This window comes from Thunnus albacares, chromosome 8 (assembly GCF_914725855.1).
Source record: "Thunnus albacares chromosome 8, fThuAlb1.1, whole genome shotgun sequence".
Taxonomy (NCBI): domain Eukaryota; kingdom Metazoa; phylum Chordata; class Actinopteri; order Scombriformes; family Scombridae; genus Thunnus; species Thunnus albacares.
In genome coordinates this window covers 9237642-9258427 of record NC_058113.1, presented here as the reverse complement: position 1 = coordinate 9258427, position 20786 = coordinate 9237642, and the positions used below count along the sequence as shown (strand labels likewise).

General features: G+C 42.2%; 1 protein-coding gene across 3 annotated transcripts in view; it reads right to left on the bottom strand.

Moving 5' to 3' along the window:
* Nucleotides 1–20786, bottom strand: part of znf516 (zinc finger protein 516) — a 47310-nt gene that overhangs the window by 10357 nt on the left and 16167 nt on the right. For all 3 annotated transcript variants that reach the window (XM_044359658.1, XM_044359657.1, XM_044359659.1), the window contains exons 2-3: nucleotides 6515–8834; nucleotides 1913–3238 (exon numbers count right to left, since the gene is read on the bottom strand). In XM_044359658.1, the coding sequence (XP_044215593.1) occupies nucleotides 1913–3238; nucleotides 6515–8279 (3091 nt within the window). In that variant the 5' untranslated portion in view covers nucleotides 8280–8834. The remainder of the gene's footprint in view (nucleotides 1–1912; nucleotides 3239–6514; nucleotides 8835–20786) is intronic.

Genomic DNA, 20786 nt, shown 5'->3' with positions numbered 1-20786 from the left:
AAGGCACTTTAAGAAAATTTTCCACTAGGAAATTAATTGTTAAAGGACATGAAGCCCAACTGTATTTGGTAAAGTAGACAGAATGCATAGTGAGTGCCTAAAAGAGCAGCTTTTTAGTATGAAGAAACCTTTTGTTGTATGGTGAAGACGACTGGGATGACTGCATTTAAAGCATTCAATTTTTATAATTTAGATAGATGTTCAATAAAGACATGTCACTCACATTATCATCATGATTTTGTGTGTGTATGTTAACGTCAGCGACAGCATCAGGATGAAAAGACATTTAAAGATGGTTGGATCCATTTGATGATATTGTGAATACTACCACACACACACACACACACACACACGTACACAAACACATACACATGCGCTCCTGACCTCTCTTGCTGACAGATAACAGGCCTGGGGGTTTGGGGGTGCTTTTGGTGAGGGGGTCGCTTACTGCACAAACCCCCACCAGACACATCAACACCCCAAGCATTAGGGCTGGCATATACCTGGGCAGTGCCCACTGGTTGTGTGTATATTTTTGTATGTGTGTGTGTGTGTGTGTATGTGTGTGGAAACGGGGGGTTGGAAGGACACAGCGGGACAAGGAGGACAGGGAGGCGGAGGAGGTGACAGAGAGTGTCTCTGGCAGCCCGACTGCTGGCCTCTGGATACTCTACTTCTACTCCGGGCCGCCAGCCCTTCTCACTGATGCACTAATGAAAGACAAGACAGAGCTGGACGGAAAACACAAGCAGACATACACACACTCATACACATATTACAGAGAGAAAGGGAGAAAGATTCAGTTGCTCAAAAAAGGTCACTTTATAGCATGTGACTCAAAGGGCTAAGGCGTATCGTGACGATATGCGCCTGGACGGGTGACAGCGATGTCATGCGTCTGCTCTGGGGCTGTTGTCTTTGACCCCTGGCTCCATACAGCCCCACTTGACCTTAGAGACACAACTGAAAATGGGTAAATAATATGGATGTTCGGTAATGACCATTTCCAAAGCAGCTGGTGGGGTAATTATTCTGTCTCATCTCTCTCTTTGCCTCTTATGTTCCCTCTCTCTGTGTTTTGCCTCCCTCCATTCGCATCTGTGCGAGTCTCTCATCAGGCAGAGCCGTGACCTAAACAGTTTGTGACAGCTTTCTGGGAGAGTGGAGCTGGAGACTAGGCATGCCTCGCAGACCTGAGAGCAGCAAAGGTTCTCTCACGTCTTTTACAGAAAAATAAATAAAAAATACACACACACACACACACACACACACACACACACTTCTTTTGCATCTAAAAAAACAAGCACATATGGACACACATGCTGCCCCAGATACAGCCTTTTATCATACCTCACAAACATGCAAGCGCACGTGTGCACGCATTTAATGGACCCCTTCATTATTCAAAACCTTGTCAGAATGCAGCAGTATGTGTGTCTGTCAATCACTTTCTGCCAGATGGTGAGTTAGTGTAAGAGAGAGTCAGTGTGTGTTACAGAAGGTGAATACAGTATGTGGACCTGATTGAAGACCGTTCACACATTCAGTGTGGCTGTATGTGTCATTCATGATTTAGCATGTAAAGTCCAGTCAATTTTACTCATAAGCTCAAAACAAATGCTCAGTCACTGGAAAACATTTCTCTATAACTCCTGACATTTGGCATTTTCTCCAAAGTCATGACCCTCCAGGCATTTTGAATGTAAGCTGCTGATGAGGGATTTCACAGGCCTTTTGGATTTGGAAGAAAGCCTCTTCCAAATTATGGTATTATAGTGACTTTAACTAACAAAAAACACAATTTAACCTATATTACATTTTTTCTATTTCCCATTTTTGGAGTTTGTCACTGCAAATTGTCATGAGTACATAAGTAAATCAATCAAAAAACTGAACAAAAATTGCTCCCTACCAGTGGGATCCAACAGGGCATTGGCTGCACCCCAGCGGTGGTAGAGGGCAGCAAATTCATGGGGGCTTTTGAGGAAGCTGAGGATGTCACTTGGCACCTCCGGTGTTTCTGCGATTGGTTCCTGCTTCACATCTCCACGAGCTTCTGAAGGCAAAGAAGAGGAGGAGGAGGAATTCTGCAGAGTTCCTCCATGTGCCTGGGAAGCTCCGTAGTTGTTTCCTGCTATGGAGCTATGGATGATGGTGCTAGGCCTTGTAGCGTTAGCCCGGCCCTGGCTTTGGGAGTTGGGAAGTGGCTGATGAGGGGAACCCCTGGCTCGGCTGTACTCTGCTAGGCCATGTTTGCTAGACAACATGAAACCCAGGCCCTCCTGAGGCATTAAGTAGCGGTCTGCCATCCTGGAAGCTGGAGCGGAGCTGGGGCTTGGGGCTGAGGAACGTGAGAGGGTGCCAGTGCTCTTCTCCAAGGAGCTGGAAGATGACAATGAGCTTCCCCGAGGGTATATATCTACTTTGGGTCTGAAGCGAGAAGGATGACTTTGGTTCTCCATGTGTCTGACATTGCTGCTGCTGCTGCTGCTGCTGCTGCTGCTGCCTGGTCGTACAGGGACTCTCCCAGCTTGGGTGCCTGGGGTGGATGAGGAGCCCCTGGAGAGCGAGGAGGAGGGGGAACAGGATGATGACGGCGTAGCTGCTTGACTGCCTGGCCTGTTCTTCTTTAGTGCCTCGTTGGAGGAGGTCGGGGGGCGCGTACGTTGGGCACGCATCAGTGGTGGCAGTGGTGGACACTCCTTCCCCTCCAGGACTGGTGGGGGACCAGTGCGTCTCTTGGAGGATAACAAGCTGTCCCTGGAGCCCTTGGAGCTGTTTTTCAGGGCCCATTTAGGAGCCAGATTGGAGCTACTGCTGTTGATGCGGTGAGCCACAGTCTGGTGCATCCACAGCACCTCGGGGTAGCGAGTGGAGTGGGAGCAAAAGGAGCACTTATGGTTAGGTAGGATCTTCCTGTCCAGGTTTGACGAGGCTGTGCCCCTGTGGCCTTCAGCTCTCACACATAGATCCACTGGGGTCATGCTGGGATCAAGTGGTGAGGATCGAGCGGAAAGGTAAGCAGAAGAAGATGTGGAGTTGTTCAGCCCATGAAGAAGGGCTTTCTTCAACTTGGGGTAACCACTGGGGGTGCCTCTGTCAGAGCTGGAGCTAGGGCTGGGAATGGGGCTGGGTCTGTCTCCAGGGGCAGCCGGGTGTTGGACACGAACATGAGTCAAATAGGCTTGTGACTCGGTTGTAACAAAGTCACACAAGCTGCAGATGTAAGGCTTCTCATCTATAGAGAAGAGAAATGAAAACATAAAGGTCAATGACTGCAAAGGAAATAATGTAGCTTATACTCTTTTCAGAGCTCATTCAGTTCACTGTACCAGATTCATGTTAGTTCAACCAAATGTACTTTTGGTGAACAGCCACCAGGCTGCAGTATTGGCCCGTACTCCCATAGTCTATATGGTGCAGCATAATCACAAACTATCACTATCAAACATAAACATAGAGTTTAATATCCTCTTTGATACTATAACTTCAAAAATGTAATATTATGAGCTTACAAGTTGATATTTATTGTAAGAATCTTGTACTGGATTGCATTACACAATACAGGTGTTCACTCCATTGAGTCAACATTGAGGATTCCTGAAGTGCAGCTTTATTAATTCCCCACAAGGTGGCGTATATGTCCCATTTTTCTCAAGTGAATTCTACTGTTGTCACTGGAAAACTTTATGTATGAATCTGAGAATCAGAATTTGGATTTAAATATGAATCATTTTTTATAGTGATAGTAGCAGTTGTATTCAGTAGTTGTCAAAAGGTTATAAAACTTAAAGCAATGTAAAACATGAAAATAGTGAAACTGGATTTCAGAGGTTTTGATTTAAAAAACAAACAAACCCTGAAATCAGACAAAAGCTCATTTAATGGAGCATTATATTATCCTACGCACACACGAAGGCTCCCTTGATCTAATGCATCAGATACTGTAAGTAGCATATTATTGTACTCTCCACTACCCCTCCCCTGTTTTACAACAACACCAGTAACCTGCCATCTGTTTTTCATTTGGCTTCCTGTTGGCAACACTGGCCAACACACACACAGCTCAGACTCTGCCAAGGTGAAGCCCCACAGCTGCCTGGGCAGTTTAGCAAGCGGGGTGGTTAGACTGATGTGTACTGTTTATCAGGCCGATGTGGGTTATCTTTAACCAAAGTTAGTCAGTTTTCTATAAACAATATTTTAAGACATTTAATTATTAGACCAAATATTCTTCACACCCAAAATATAAGTAAGTATCACTGCAATCACTCTCACTTATTCACATATTAAATTAAAGCAAAACATTCCATATATATTCAGACCGTCACTACAGGAACAATTTGTCTTGTAAAAGGTGGAGTAAACACAATCCCGGAAATATACACCACAAAAATCTGAGATATCCATGAACCCATGTCACTGAAACCTACAAAAGTAACCCCAATTTCTCTCTTGTATAGAGCTGTTCAAAAGAATGCACAGATGTCAGCTCTCATCATGAGCAAAACTGAATGGAAAAATCCCCACAGTTGTAGAGGTGTATCAGGCAAAGTTTCAATATCCACAGCCTGTAAATATATTTTATTTCATGACAATCACCACAGAGTAAAATGTCATTAATCCATAATCACTATAACTGAGTGATATAACTTTGTCTAAAAGCCTATCATTTTGGTTTATGCATGTGTATGCTGTCATTTATCATTGGCATTCACAAAAAGTAGCTAAATGGCTGTAAGGGACATCAACGTATTTGGGACGAGTGTGTCCTCTGAGTGTCTCTTTCCCCATTGCCTGCATCCATTGGGAGGTGACTCTATAAATAACCAATCCCTCAGACATCAGGTTGCATGGCTGGCTCAATGGTAAGAGGAGTGGATGAGTGACAGTGGAAGTGTCACAGGAGGTAACTTTAGAGATTGGGGAAGAGTCAGATGGGACAGGGAAGAAAAGTAAAGAGGAAAAGGATGGACGGATGGACAGAGGTCTTCACATCTCAACAGGAATATTCTTCAGGTAAACTCTGAATTCATGGAATCTTTTTGTGTAAGTTGGTTCTGTCTCCCAAAACCCCCACAAAATTTCATTAAAAAACAGATAAAAACAATCTATATATTCATTCCAATTTTACTATATTTCCTGATGTCACAGGTTTTGGTAAACACCAAAACAAACCTGAATTTAATAAAGATTTTGTTTCTCAATAAATAATTACTGTACCACAGTGTATATATTCAGATAAAAAAGATCTCAGACCCCAAATATGATTGCTGAAACCAGACACCAGGGTATCAATTTCTTCTAAATTTCCCATGGTTTTGGAGAGTGAATACTCTAGTCTACAGTACACTTATTACTATAGATGAAGCTATCCACAACTTTAACTGCTGACTTAAGGGTTGTCTTTCCACTCATGCTAATAACTGGATGTTATACAATAAGCAAAATCAGTAGCATTGTTGATTATGGAAGAAAACAAAAACAGATTTTCATAGCAAAGGCATAAAAAGGAGAGCAAAAAACATATTCTCACGCAGATAAGGGGGGTGAGGGGAGTTTCCTGAGACAGGAAGACCTGAAATAGCACACAGCTCGATCAGGCCTGAAGAAATGTTGCTGCTATTTTTGAATGTCTGTACTAACAGGGAAGAATGGAAACAATCACTACACTTCTCAGCACACTATCATAACCTGTACAGTGTTTTGAATAGACTTGGAAGTTAAAATACAAAGCTAGAGAGCTTCTAAACACTCCATATACAGGAACCCTTCCTTATTTTTTCAGCCATGATTATAGGTGTCTGCCCTTGCATGGGTAGGTTTTCTTTTTTTGCTCTGCAGTGTTTATTGGTTGTGGAGGTGAAAAAATGATAGGCATTCCAAAAATGCCCTCTACTGACATGCCACTAACAGGCACGAAGTTTCATTTAACTGTTAACTTCATTGCTGTGTGATACAAAATAATTGAACTCTTGTAAACAGAATTTCCAGTGGCAGTTAAAGTTTATTGACTATATTTGATGTTATTTGTGTGCAGCACTCTATAAAAAAAAACTGAAGTCAGATGTAGTTTTGATATTAAGCCACATGGTGGCTCCAGTTCCCATTCCAAGGAGACTGATGAGTTGAGGAACTGCACTTTAACAAAGCACATTTCATCAACAGATGTTTACTACAGGGTGACAGAGTCAGAGGCCTGGAGTGGGAGGCTTGTAAAGGGCTACAGTCATTTCTGCCACTAAAAAATCCTGCAGCCTGTGTTTCTTAGTGTATGCTTTCAGCTTTCATTTACTTTATGACATTTACACTTTATGCTTAAAATGCTTTATACTTATGCTAGAAAATTAAGTCAGAATCTTAAAAGAGAAGAGGAGTAAAGGTTTAGATAGTATTGGTGCACATGAGCAACAAATGAAACAGCGACAATCTTCAGTGCTATAACATCTCCCTTTGTTTTTTAGCTTAAAAAAATGGTTTAATAAAAAAAATTAAATTTTAACTAATAACTAACCTGCAAGCTCTCCTGAGTTTGCGGTGCCCATCTCGGATGCCTGGTCTCCAAGGGTGGAGGCTGGTGGAGAATCTCCATACCCCGGGGTGCTGGGCCGGCTTGGCGAGCCTGACTCTGGATCACTGGTGGAGCCCCATCTGTCGTTTCTTGCGGTTCTTTCTTTCTCTCCGACAGATGCCCTGCCTCCATCCTTCCTGTGGACCCGCTGGTGGACAATCATCTGATGACGACTGCGGAAGACCTTCCCGCACTCAAAGCACTCATTGGATTTGGAAGAGGCTTGAGACTGGGATGATCGTCTTCGGTCCTGGCGAGACGAAGGTCTGTACTCAGAGTCGCTGAGGCTCTCTGGTGTCCGGTCCCCTGTAGAAGCGTGGCTTCCCAAACCAGAGCTGCTGCGTCGTCCCGAGCTGCGTTTCTCTTGGCCTTGCAGAACATAACGGCTGCTCTCTTTCTCAAAAACTACAGCAGCTCCAGCAAGGGCCTCCTCCCCCAGACTTCCTCCCCCATAGGAGGCCTTGTAACTAGGCTCCACTGGCTCCACAACTCTTCCTTTAGTGGCTAATTGCCAGGCCTGGTAGCTGCAAACTGGATCAAGCTCCGGGATTCTTTGACCCAGCATCTTCTTCTCCCTCTCCTCCTCTTCATCTAGAGTCTTTTCCTCAACACACTGGAGGTTTAAGTAGTCAAGGAAACGTCTTTTAGCAGCTGGTGAGTCCTCATCATCACTTGGTCTGCACTGGTTCTGGGATTTCCTGTCAGAGCTGAGACTGTGGACTTTATCATGGGCCCTCAGGCTTTCTCTGTTGTGAAACAGGTTCCCACATTTGGAACACATTTGATAGATGGATGTAACAGAGCCTGTAACAATATCAGGATCCTGGGCTACATCATTGATGGTGGCTGGATGTTCAGCAGAATCTAATTTTGGCCGTGACCTGGATTTGGTGTTGTGTGTTTTCATGTGAGATTTGAGAAACCAAGCTTCGCGGAACCGTCGTCCACAAATACGGCAGCAGTGGTCCAGGATCCCTGCATGTTTCTTCATGTGTGACTTCAGAAACCAGGCTTGAGTGAAGACCTGGCCACAGGTCTCACAAGGAAAGGTCCCATCATTCTGGGGTTGGATGACATCAGGTTCGGCCACAGCCTCTTCCTTAACATTGGTCTCCTCCTCTGTGTCTACAGTGATGTGGACCTTCTCGATGTGGCTGAGGAGCTGGTCTTCCCGATGGGCCTCATAGCCACATAGACGGCAACAGTAAGGCCGCTGGTCAGTAACGGACTTCTCTCTTTTCATGCTCCTCACAGGCACTTTCCTCCGACTATCCTCTGCACTATCCCCATTGATCATCCGGTTACAGGCTGAGCTGCTCTTGGTTGGACTTGTGCCTCCATCAAGACCCTCTGAAACACTCATCTCCTCCTCCTCGGCTCCTCCCTCTTCATCGTCATTGGAGTGGTGGCTGGAGAGCGTGCCTAGTTTGTGGCTGCGGATGTGGACTTTGAGGTTGCCCTTCTGAGAGGCCCTGTGGTCACAGTAGGGGCATTTGTAAGGGCGTGCACCCGTGTGGCGTCTCATATGCTGCGACAAAGAGCTGAGGAACGGGAAGCTGCGTCCACAAATGTTGCAGTCGTATGCCCCAGGTATTTTGTCATCCTCACCCTCAACGTTGTTTCCAGGCTTGGCTTTGTCTCCAGCTAGCTTCTCTTTCTGACCTACTGCCTGGGTCTCCATCATCTCCACACTGTCTCTAGGATTCATTGTACGAACTAATCTACCCTAATTACCTGGCCTTCCACACGCTCAATAAAATTTCAAACTATTGCTATCTGCAGTTGCACATCTAGAAATGTCTAGTGTGCATCTGTTGGTCAGTTAAAATGCTATCTGCCTTCAGTCATCCAGAGATCAAGCTGCTAACACAACAGCTCATTTAGCACTGTCCAATTACTGGACGCAATACCATCTCTCCATCTTCATCTAGCACTGTCAGTGAATCAGTGACTCAAACTATCTGGTTGCTACTGACACCATATGAAGCAACTTCTGTGTTATTTAGACACATGTAGTAAAATGTAATCAGTCTAAATAGGTGGTAGCATGAAATGAGATTTCTGAGATTTAACTATTTTAGAATAAAGTGAAAGTTTGTTCTCAGTTTCAGGGCATCATTGTGTCAGTAGTGAGGACTTTTGAGAGGTTTCTGCATCAGGGTAGCTTATCTGCCACATTCCTTTTATTCATTTCTTTGGCTTCTCTTTTCCATCTTCAGTTTTTACATGTATCAGCAGCTTTCAGGTCATGTATATCATCCACCTGCAAATGAAAAAGAAATAGAAAGAGGGAGGGTGACAGACATTGGGGAAGAGGGTGAGAAAAGAAACAAAGAAAATGTTAGTAAAGCATACCTATTTCAAAGACATTTTTTTTCAGAAACAGCAGTTACAATTTACATACACAGCTTAGCAAGCCAATTCACAGTATGATCTACATGTGTTTGTAGTGTAGCTGTGAATTAAAAGGAAAAACAAAGACCTTACATTAGTGATCATCAATTCAGCAATACAAATAAAACTGAAGATTATGTTTTTAGAAACGTGTGAATTTGTGCTATTTGGGTAGGACAACGAAACTCAACACATAATTTATCTCCTTCTATAAACAGATTGTTCACCCCTTCCTAAACCCCCAAATTCCATGAAACACCTAAGCCATCTTGTAATGTGTATCAGTTTAATTTACCTCAACAGGATTTACATTGGTATAAATTGAGTGTAGGTGGGTTAATCCTCTTTAAATTTGTGTATGCACGTGCATGTGTGTGATTGTGCATGAGCTGTGCAGGGCTTGGGGGCTCTGACGCCACACTGGCTGAGTCGACACTTTACACAATCAGGATGGCGGGGGGGTGGGGTGGGGTGGGGTGGGGGGGTTGGGAGGTGGGGTGGGGGGGGGGGGGAGGGGGGCATGTTCACATCAGCAAGATCAGCAGTGCCACCATATTCCCTCCCAATACTGGCCTCATGCACCCACCTCAACTGACACTATCACATGACAGGGATCTTAAGTACACAACAGGAAGTGGCTCTTCAGACAGTTTGCTTTGCTCTGTTTCTCAAACTGGAGTTGAATGGGGTCAGGGAGAGAGTCAGATAGAAAGAGAAAGCGAGAGAATGATAAGACAGGGACTTTAACAGTGTTGACTAATTTGGTATTGCACATAAATTCTTTACTGGGTGGAATATTTCCATGATTTCTTTTTTTGCCAGTTTGTTCAACTTCTGTTGTTTTTAAATCTTACATTACAATTCTGCTTTAATTTAAATGCATACATTTCTTGCATTATGAAATTGTCAGTTGTTTTGACCACATTATCTATTATTTGTTGCTGCAAAGTCCCAATCACAAAAGGTTAATTACATCTTCATTCTTTTCTCCTCATATCCAGCTCATTAAAATTCATTAAATAAGGCACCTTTCTGTAACAGTTTGGTTGACTTAAACTGACACGTTTTAAGTATAAACTGAGATAACAACTTCTAAATTATCAACTCATCAAGAACAAAATTGTGAAACATGAGAAGAACTTTCCATGGGAAACTAGAGTATTAATTTCAGCTGACGCTAGAGTCTGAAAGTGTGGACTATATGAAATAAGACTGACAGCATTATTACAGGCTATTATATAAAGTGCCACAGCCCATATGCGGAGTTACTGCAAGGCTCTAATTATAAGTGGATAATTGATCATAATCATAAGAGGATAAGGTGGTGGAGGAGGGAAGTTAGCGCAAGAACAATCATATGTCTTAAACTCTTGCACTGAAAATGACTACCCTGTGTCAGAGCCACCTATCTATCTAGCATGATTTATGCTATTGAAATCAGTGCAGCCTCAATGGTTCACCATGCTTCCTCCTGGAGTGCTTAGTAAGCTAGGGCTTTCCAGCTAACAAGTACTGTTCCAGCCAGAAGTGCACCTGTGGCTGACATTACTTTGAAGCAAAGTGTATTATCAGATACAAACCTTTTACTGTCTAAATATAATATACAAGGCTTTACTAACGCTGATCTAAAAAAGGAAAAAAGAGGCACACTATTGGTGCTCACATTTGAAAATACTGTTGCAACTTTTTTTACATTAAAAAAATACAGCTTTAAAATAAGTATTTTAGGGGCATTAATGGATGTAACTTTGTAATCTGTGTACGTTGTTGTATGTTGTTTGTTGACGTTGTTTGTTATGTACAGTACAGTGTTCAATATATCCGCACAAGTCCAGTGTTTGATAGGAGAATAGACTCATGTATTTGCCTCAGTTGCAAAAAATATAAGACTTAACAGCCATACTAGCTCTATCACGCACAACAGTGCTGTGAGCTAAATGCTGATTTCACCATGCTAACATGCTAACAATGACAATGATATTTTTTGAAAAACAATGTATTGGACAAATTAAAATTTTGGCCCAAGTGACGGATCTGTCATCCAGAAGATGTTGAAATATTTAACAGGGTAAGTGAAATCTTTGAGTTACTAGTGGTGCTGGAGGTGAGTTCAGGAGGTCACTGAAGTCATTAGAATTCACCGTTTAGCGACCATGACCGAGAAACCCCAAATCTGAGAAGAGTCTGTTCATGAAATGAATAGTGTGAGTGTTACTGGGAAATAAGAGAAAGACTAAATTTAAAAGGAAAGAGCAATAAATGTGACACAGACCTTTTAAAATGAGGAACAAAGAAGCTGATTATCACATCCACCCCATGACATGACAGAGAATCAGGTGATGATGGACATATAACAGCAAAATAAGGAAGAAAAAAAAAAAGCCTCTCATCCTCTAGTTTTCCCCTCCATCTGTCCCATCTGCTTTCTGTCTCGACATCCTAATGTTTCTCATTAATACTTTGTCTCATTAATACTTTGTTTCCAGTTCTGGCGCTAAAAACAGAGGATAATGATCGTATTTCCTATTAAATGGCGTTGTTGATTGGGGGTCAGGAGGGCTGGGGGGGTTGAGACTATTCAACAGTAAGCCTGTCATCCACCAGACAGTCACATGTGCAAATTGAAATGTAATGAGATTAACCACCAGAAGGGAAACAATGCAGGCTCCTCCACATACAGGCCGAGGAAAAAAAATGACAAATTGGCTTAAGGAGGAAGAAACTGTCCAGGAGAGACGGACAAGATTACTAACCACAGAAGTAATCATACAAGAAGAGGCATCAAAGCTGTATTAAAGGCCAACGTGGTGAAGGATAAATGGATACAGTGTCTTCCTGGAGCTACCAAGAACAGTCCACTTTGTAGACCTTGACTGTCATTGACATCCTCCAGCTAATTAACCTAACACATAGACACACACACACACAGGAGGATTCAGAAGATTAGAAACAGAGTGTAGCTGAAATTGGGACTGAATTTGTACAACTAATATTTAATTTCTAACTTAGACTTGGGAACGCCACTGGTCTGTTATGAGACACATCATTAATGGACACTTATGCTGCCCTAACATGAGTCACTGGGAGTGAATGGAGGCCTATACTCAGCTGATAATGAATGCTATGTCAAACAAAAACAAACAGTTCTTTTTTTCTTTTCTCCTCATCCTTACATGCTCAACCTCTGCCGTTCTGCTTTCTGAACACTGAACCGTAGCAGCTGAGGTCCGACAAGAGGAGGAAATCCGCTCTTATTTTTCCCATCCGTAAGCAACATCTCGGAGCAGCCTGGCTATTTCTGTTTCTAAAGACTCCTGACATACACATCTGGAGTGAATCTTGAAACAAACGGTGTCAAACTGTCTAAGCAGGCCAGCAGAGGAGCAGTGAAGCTATAGGGTTTTCTGTTTCACATCTATTTTCACACATCAGCGTGGTCACAAAGCCAGAGTTTTGACTTAAATACAAAAACAGATTCATGCTTAAAAATTCAGCAGCACCACGACACATAAAAACTATCAGGCAGCAGCCGAGTCTGTAGAAACATTTGATGTTTCTTAGAGGTTTGTCTTTGCTCTCTGAGTGAAACAACTTAATCCCTGTCAACAAGTTTAAGTGGACTACAATCCAATTCAAAACTAGGTGGTTTGTTTGACTTTTCTATGCCAGTAATTATTGAAATCTGCTCAAATGCCCCCTCTAGAGGAGACAAATTCAGCATGCACACATTTGTTGCAATAATAAGAAAAGTCTGTTCAAATTTGGTTAGGAAAAAGAGCTACTTCGTGGATGTACTTAATCTATTATTTAAAGAGTGATACAAAGAGCCATAAAGGGGTTCAGAAGAAGCCGCTAAACCTCACTGTTTTGCTGTTCTGTGATAGAAAACCACTGTCATCCAGCCAGGAAGCACCTTCATCATTGCAATCATCTCAGAGGCAGCCATGACACAAATCTCCTGCACCCAAGGGTGTGGAGATTGGCTTTCATAACGCACTGACTCACTCACACTGTCACCTTATCACTGATAATGACTGTGGGTCGTTCTCGTGTGGGACATCCTTCACCGGTGATGGGATCTGTGTCCCTCCCACACAGCAGCAGCACAGAGACGAGCATTTGAGGTTAAGAAAAAAATACACAGTGGGGGAAAAAAGAGTGGACCTTCTGTTTAAATACACACACACACACACACACACACACACACATACATGCAGGGAAACTGAGGAATCAAGAAGCAAAACAGAGGGCGCTTTTAATGTTGTCCACACACATCTTTTGAAAGTCTATATGCGCACACTGTGGGCTTTTAACACTGTCTCATACAGGCAGCATTGAAAGCTTAACGGCCCATACAGAGGGCTGCTCACACACACACACACACACACACATACACACACATACACTACTTCATGGAGCATAACATACAGAGAGCACTTTACAAAAAACTTTGCTATCGTCTTTACAGTTGCTGGAGTGGAGACATTCAGAGTGGGACAGAGGGAATGGTATGGAGTCTTAAACACACACAAACACACACATTGCAGAGCCAGTGTATTCTCAGACCAATCAATAATCCATTATGAACAAACTGCTCTTCACCTCCCACCCTGCTCTAAACCAGCAGACAAAGAGGTCTGCTGTAAGCTCCACAATGAAGAGGGAGAGGGGTAAAGCACAGCTGGACACACACACACACACACACATACACACACACACACACACACACACACACACACACCTACAGGCTGTTTGCAAAACACACTCACTAGAGATTTAGGACAGTTTTAGGGTGACAAACGTGTCAGCTGTGGAACAAAAAAAAAAAAAACTTTTTGCAAACTTTGTGGTTGACAGACAAGGTTCTGTTTCAACTGCTGTTAAGTACTGCTGATTCAGTCACATCCCATAGATCAAGAATTCTGTCTGCAGTTGGAAAAAACAAATATAAAAGTTCCATCTTTTTACTCTGTAGGCACATACACTATAAACAATAAATCAAACATTTATGTACATGGAATATTTCCAAATATTTTAACCTGTATTTTCCAAGAATCTGCAGGATACATTCTTCTTATATTGTTAACACTATGTACGCCCTCACCCCAGGATTTACTTACATTGCTCACATACTTGCACATAATTACATCTGGCCATGTGTGTGTCTGTGTATGTTTGCAAGCTAGATAAGACAATCTTTTAGAGTCTAAATGCAGCTGTGTCTCTTAAGTTAGTTTTGGCCCAGTTTTGTATTGAATGCTCCTTGACTTAGATCTACTCTGACTCTAGTTTGTGTCCAAAAGTGACTTTAGCTTGGCAGCTCATTTGACTACTGTTTGGCTCCTCTTTAATTCTATTTTAACTCAGATGGCTCTGAGTGTAAGAAAATCTGGCATGTACGTTGATAGTTTGGCTCTAGTGTGATTGACCTGTGTACCAGTGTAGCTCTGGACCGCAGGCTGGCTCTAATCTATAAAAACCAGCTTTGGTTTAATCTAACAGAACTTCGGGTCCAGTTTGGAGTTATGTTATAGTTTTGGTCTAGTTTCCCTTCAGTCGGAGTTTGTCCCCGGACTGTCAGAGCAGGTCATGCTCATAAGCAGGAAGAGCAGTGGGGGGCTTTGTGGCATTGTTGGGGTCTCCAATTCCCATCCTATCCCTGGTTCCATCCCTGCCCCCCCATCCCTTAAACCCAGCCAGAACAATAGAGGGGGTCCACGCTGTCTGTCCCTTCTCAAACTCCCCCCCCCCCCCCCCCCCCCCCCCCTCTGATAAATAGGCTGAGAGGGGATCCTGCCTGCCTACTCTATTTGCGTGAGAAGGGCCATTGGATAGAAAAGAGTCCACTGGGTCTGTGTGTATGTGTGTGTGTAGGAAGTAGCAGGTGTTTGGGTCAATACTGTCATGTTACATTTTGGTGACCGGTCCATGCTAGTGGGATTACTGGACGGGTCAGAAGAAAAAGGGGATGGTTCTCAGCCCTATAGACTATGACTACTATACACCAACAAAACACCATGTAGTCAGTGATACAAATCGGATAAAAACAACTATCTATTCAGACTTACTGGTTTTCATTATAACTGGTGGTTTGTACCTGTATGCTTCTGCATGCCTGTTGCATCACGTAAATACTATTGTGTTTTTTTCTTGTCCTTTTTTTCTTTTCTTTTTGGATTTTTACGCTGTCAGGTCTCCAATGGAAAGAGAACAATGATCAAAATAAGACTAAAATATATATATAAAAAAAACATTTCCAGGGTCACAACAGCTTGAGTCTAATATCTTAATTGTCCATTTATGTGCTGATACCAAATTATGATTCCATGCATTTTCTGCTTGTGAATTGTTTTCTCTTCGTTATCGTACTAAACTTATCAGCATGGAGGAGTACCTGCTTCTATAATTTAGCTCAGTTTAAAGCCAACAAGAGCTGCCTTCTCTCAAGGGTCCGACCATCTCCAGCTTCCTCTGGGACTGTGTGGGTTTGCGTGTGTGTGTTTGCATGTGTGTCTGTGTGTACGTGCATGCATGCTTCCCTCCCCCCTCTTCTTCTAAAACTCTGCCTGTTTTTCTCACACCGCTCGTTAACCCCTGGGTGCTCCTGCCCATAGAGCCCCTCCTCCCTCTGCAGCACAGCAGCATTCCTCACACACACACACACACACACACACACACACACACACACACACTGAGATCTACTGTCACTGTGCAACACAGACTAAACTCATTACAATCATGATCTAAATGAGAACTCAGAGTTCACAAACAATAGATATGCTTACTGCAGAAATGCTTCTTGTGCAGGGTCATCGGTTTTCCTCATTCACCACCAAACTCCTAAACCCAGCTTTAACCCTGACCAAGACCTTAATCTAACCCCAAACCTAAATCCAAATCTTAATCCTTAAGCATTAGAATAGGTGTAGGGATGATCAAAATATCCTTACGTAACAGGATCTTTCTTATTTTCCTTACAAGGATAGACATTTAAGAAAGCTTAAACATTCATGCTCTGTACACAAATACAGGTCATTTAGAAAGTTACAACCATGCATGATCAAAGATAAGATTTCACTGTTTACTGTTCTGATCCATGCAAATGCCCGCATAACCAGTTCCCATCTATGCTTTCCCTCCTGTTGAAAGTGAAGGCATACATAGGCAATAGGGGCCAACGCAGGACGGAGCAGAAAGAGAGCAGGAGCAGAGGTAAAGCAAGCGCTACTGCAACTTGTTGGCGTAAAAAGCGATGAAAGCAGAAGAGGCACTCCGGGTAATAGTGTTCGATTTAAATCTAAATTGAAACTCCATCTCTTTTCACTCCATGCCTGACTGTCCACTCTTCTCAGAACTCTCCCAGTCTTCTCCCTCCTCTTCCTCGCTCTCCTCTGCGCTCCTCCATCCGTCTGCGGCCCTGAACAACCTCCGCAACTGAACCTAAATCAGTCTCTCTGAAGTGTAATTAGACCGGTGACCTCAAAGCTGGCCACCAGTCTTTCACACTGTCACACTTTCTGATGCAACCGTTTTATTTTGCTGCTCGCTGCGGCGAGATGTCCCAGCGGTTAGTGGGTTTTACACGCACACACATCCCTCACACACACACACACAAACAACAGTAGGGGAAGGATTTGTTCCGGTGTTGCAGAATTACCTGCCAAAGTGCCCTTTAGCAAGACAGAGCATACACCCTAGTGTACTCATTTTCAAATTAATCAAATGGAGAAGACCAAAAAGTCAGCTGCTGCCTGCAAGTGTTTATCTTTGGTCGAGCGTAAAAGGTAAATACAGCAGCATGAAGACAACACATCAACAAGACAACAACCAAGAGTTTCAATTTGGAATTTGGTCGACTCATTAATGATAACCTGAGGCTGATAAAATCTACCACAGACGTCATTGTCATTTCACACAGCAAAATTGATGTGAGAAGCTTATGTCATACTCTCATTGCACCAGGTGAGAAGGAAAAAAAAATATTTTAACTTCTATGGACTAATGAAGGGCATCATATCAGAAACACAAAACATCTAAAGCAGAAAACAGATCTGTTTACAAGAAAATAAACTTGTAAAATGTAAGCATACTGATGTCAGGCAAACACATGGAGGATCTTAATATCTGTCGTCTCACAATAACTGAACTAATCATCAACGCGTACTTCTAAAAACAAGATAACAAGCCGAGGTATTGCATACGCACTCTGATATGTAGATATTCAATTTCTGATTTGTATGATGATTATCTATGAAAGCAGTATGTACTGTATGTTTGAATTTCCTTTGCCTTCTCATTTAGTTACTTGTTGTTGTTCCTTGCTGTGTACCATGTTTTCAAACCTGTCTTTACCTCGAGGTGAAATCTGAAGAACACATCCTGTAACAGTTGTCAAGAGGAGATATGAGAAACATAGCAGGGCAACAGACTGCTTTTGACTCTTCCTTGCTGCCTGCACACAAACACACACAAACTGGCAGGCAGGATGGGAGGGTTTCCACAGAAATCTCCTGATGGCTCTACTACAGAGAGAGTGTGTGGGCTCAAACAGGCAGTTGTTGCGAGGTGGTTCACACACTGCTCTAAAGAACAAACACACACGCCAGAAAAAAAAAAGAGGAAAAAAAAAACATACTAAGACAGATTATAAAGAAGCACAACTCCAAACAAAGTAACCTGTAGATAGAATCCAGTTTCATCCTCTGAAAAAGTGTTATTGTGTACAGTACATTTTATTGAGTATTGAACCCTTTCTCTCTGTGTGCATACGTATGTGTAAAGGCGTGTGCTACCATAGGAAATAAAAAGCAGTGCTATATACCGTAGGTTCACTATATATTAGATTTTGAGAATCACAGAGATGCTATAAATCTCTATAGGATTATCAAAGAATCATTAGGAAATTATTGTGATACCGTTTGAGCTAAAACTACCATAAAACATGATATGGTCACTGTAAAGTCACTATAAAGTCACTGTTGAGTTACAAACCAAACGGAACAAAATGGCCACTGACACTGTTAAGTCTCAACTATATAGTGATAATAATTACGACTATTTATTTCCATTATTGACATATATCACAATATGGCAAATATAAGCATCATATATCTTTGTGCATGTAAAACAAGAACTTCAATGGCTATTTTTGTTAGTTTTCCATTACAATGTGACACCCTTACCTCACTACTGTGCACCACACAGACAATGCTAAGACATAGCATATATAATGTTATGAGAAATATTACAGTAAAACTACAGGAGATATTTCTAATTTGTAGTATCACAGACACAAGTTCTCCATAAGAATGTAATAGAAATGTTAGTTTTCTTGCTGAGAGATGAGAAGATTAATACTACTCTCATATCTGTAAGGTTAATACAGCTACTGCCAGCAGCTGGTTAGCTTAGCTTAGCACAAAGACTGTAAACAAAGGGAAACAGGTAGTCTTACTCTGTCCAAATGTGACTAAATATGCCTACCAGCGCATATAAATCTCCCTAATCAACTTTGTTTAATCCATCTAAAACACAAAGAGTACAACTGACATAGTGAGTCACTGTATCCTGCCAAGAAATACTCTGGTGCTTTACCCCATGAGTCAATTTTACACCTCTGTTTTTGTACGGATTAAACAAACAAGATACCTCATGCTAATCGGTGAGCTTTGGTGGTGGTAGAGGATTTTGTTACCATTTGACCTGTTTTTACTTGTTTGTTCCCTAAGTCAACCACAGCTGGTGGTGGCTTCATAACTGCTGTACTGACAATCTTCTCATCTTTTCTCCAAAATGTCAAACTATTCCATTTAGACAGATGCAACCAAAAATAGTTTACCATTCAGTGTAATAAGATTCCTATAAATTCACTATTATGGACTACAGACATACTTCAAGTCCCTGTGGGAGTGTTATAGGAATATGAAAGTGATACCATTGGAAATAAAAAAATGCCACAAAGCGTGTGTGTGTGTGTGTGTGTGGTGTGTGTGTGTGTGTGTTGAAACATCTGCCCAGTATTTCATAGCCAAAAATAATAAGACAGAAGCACCACACAGGAACTCGGATTGCTAGATGAGAATAACAAACGTTGTTAGTATTTTATACGGCACAAAGAGTTTTTCTAGAGAGTGCACTGAAGCTACATGACACACTTCTCTCATACGCAGGCTGACAGGCATTACCGTGAGAGAGAGCTTATGTGGCTACGTGGTCGTGATGGATGGCTGTATAAAAAGAGCTGGAGATCCCATCTGGGTCCCGTCTTATCAGCCTGACTGATTCACATTGATGAAATCATGCCGGCTTGTTAACCTGCCCAGTGGAAAACTCTAAACTAATACACAGGAAAACAAGGCAGCATCTGAAGAGAGAGAGAGGGGGGGGGGAGAGAGAGAGAGAGAGAGAGAGAGAGAGAGAGAGAGATGCATGTCAAGGAGAGTAGAAAAGGCAGAGCAAATAATGAGAGGGAGGGCAGCAGAGGGAAGATAAGTGGTAAGTAGTGATGTAAAGTCACGGCAGGAGATGGATTGGGATAATAAGAGCTGACTGAGAGGGAGAGAGAGAGTGAGATGTGGGAGATCGAGGGAGACAAAGAGCAAGACAGAGAGAGAAAAGCTGGCTGAGGGCTGCACTCTGCAAAAAATGTCCATCTTACAGGACTGCTCTGACTTTTTTTAGGAAGTATTGATCAAAAAACAAATGTGTCATTCTGGTTATTAGCTTTGTCTAGTGTTTTCTGGTGAAAGAAAGAAAAAGAAAAAGAAAGAAAGAAATACACTTTGCACACCTGTTCCTCACATGCTCTGTCTTATGTTAACATTAAAAGGCTGTTTTGTGTGTAGATGTTTCATTTGTAGTAGCTAGCTAGCTAAGTGCCGATAAAGCTAATGCTAGATAATGATGGTGCCATAGCTGCTAGACTCAGATACAGATTGAATCTGAATACAAAGCCAGTAGCTAGTTATCTGGATAACTGCTCCTTCCTAGAACGTAATGCATTGTGCCAAAATTTTGCTGACCAATATCAGTCATAATGGCTTATGCTATATCCATGAAAACATAGATTTCTGCTCTGGGTTGCACCAGCTATCCGTAAATTCTCTCCTTAGTGTGAAAAGTCGACACTAGATGCTTAGTAACTACTAGTTAGTTTGTAACTAAATCAGCTATTAAAATTGGTTGCATCATGATTACTTGGGGTATAACCTAACTAGTTTGGACATAGTCATAACTAAGGCATGTGGCCAATCAACAATCAAAGATAGTTTAGTTCTATCGTCATGGTTACCACGCGCATTGGCTTTCTGGCTTGCATGACCCACTTGGCATTGTAGCACATCATAGTAAGCTCGATCAATATTGACATATCATATCAATAAATTAGGTCTCTACTGGATTACTGTGTTGCAAAATGGCATGCAGTCAATGAAAAAATGATGCTATGTGGTAGAAAAAGTGCTGTTTTCACGATTAGTGGGTATCATTTTGTGACATTTTATGATTTATACCTACCATGGGACCATGTGTAACTATATAGTTGTTTCTTACAGTTATGTTGTAACTTTTCTCTGTGGTGCAATCATTTTTATTTTACTTATGTATAAATCACAACTTAGTTATAATTTATGTTATAACTAAGTTTGAACTTACATATAGCTTGTGCAACAGGATGCAGCAGTTATACTGTCCTACTATGCAGCTACATGTTGTAATAGGCTACTATCTACTCTATAACTGTCCAGATGCATTCAGGAAATATTTGCAGAAGCCCCCAGCTGCTGGAGAAGGGACATCTGATCTCCCATCTACACCCCTCTCT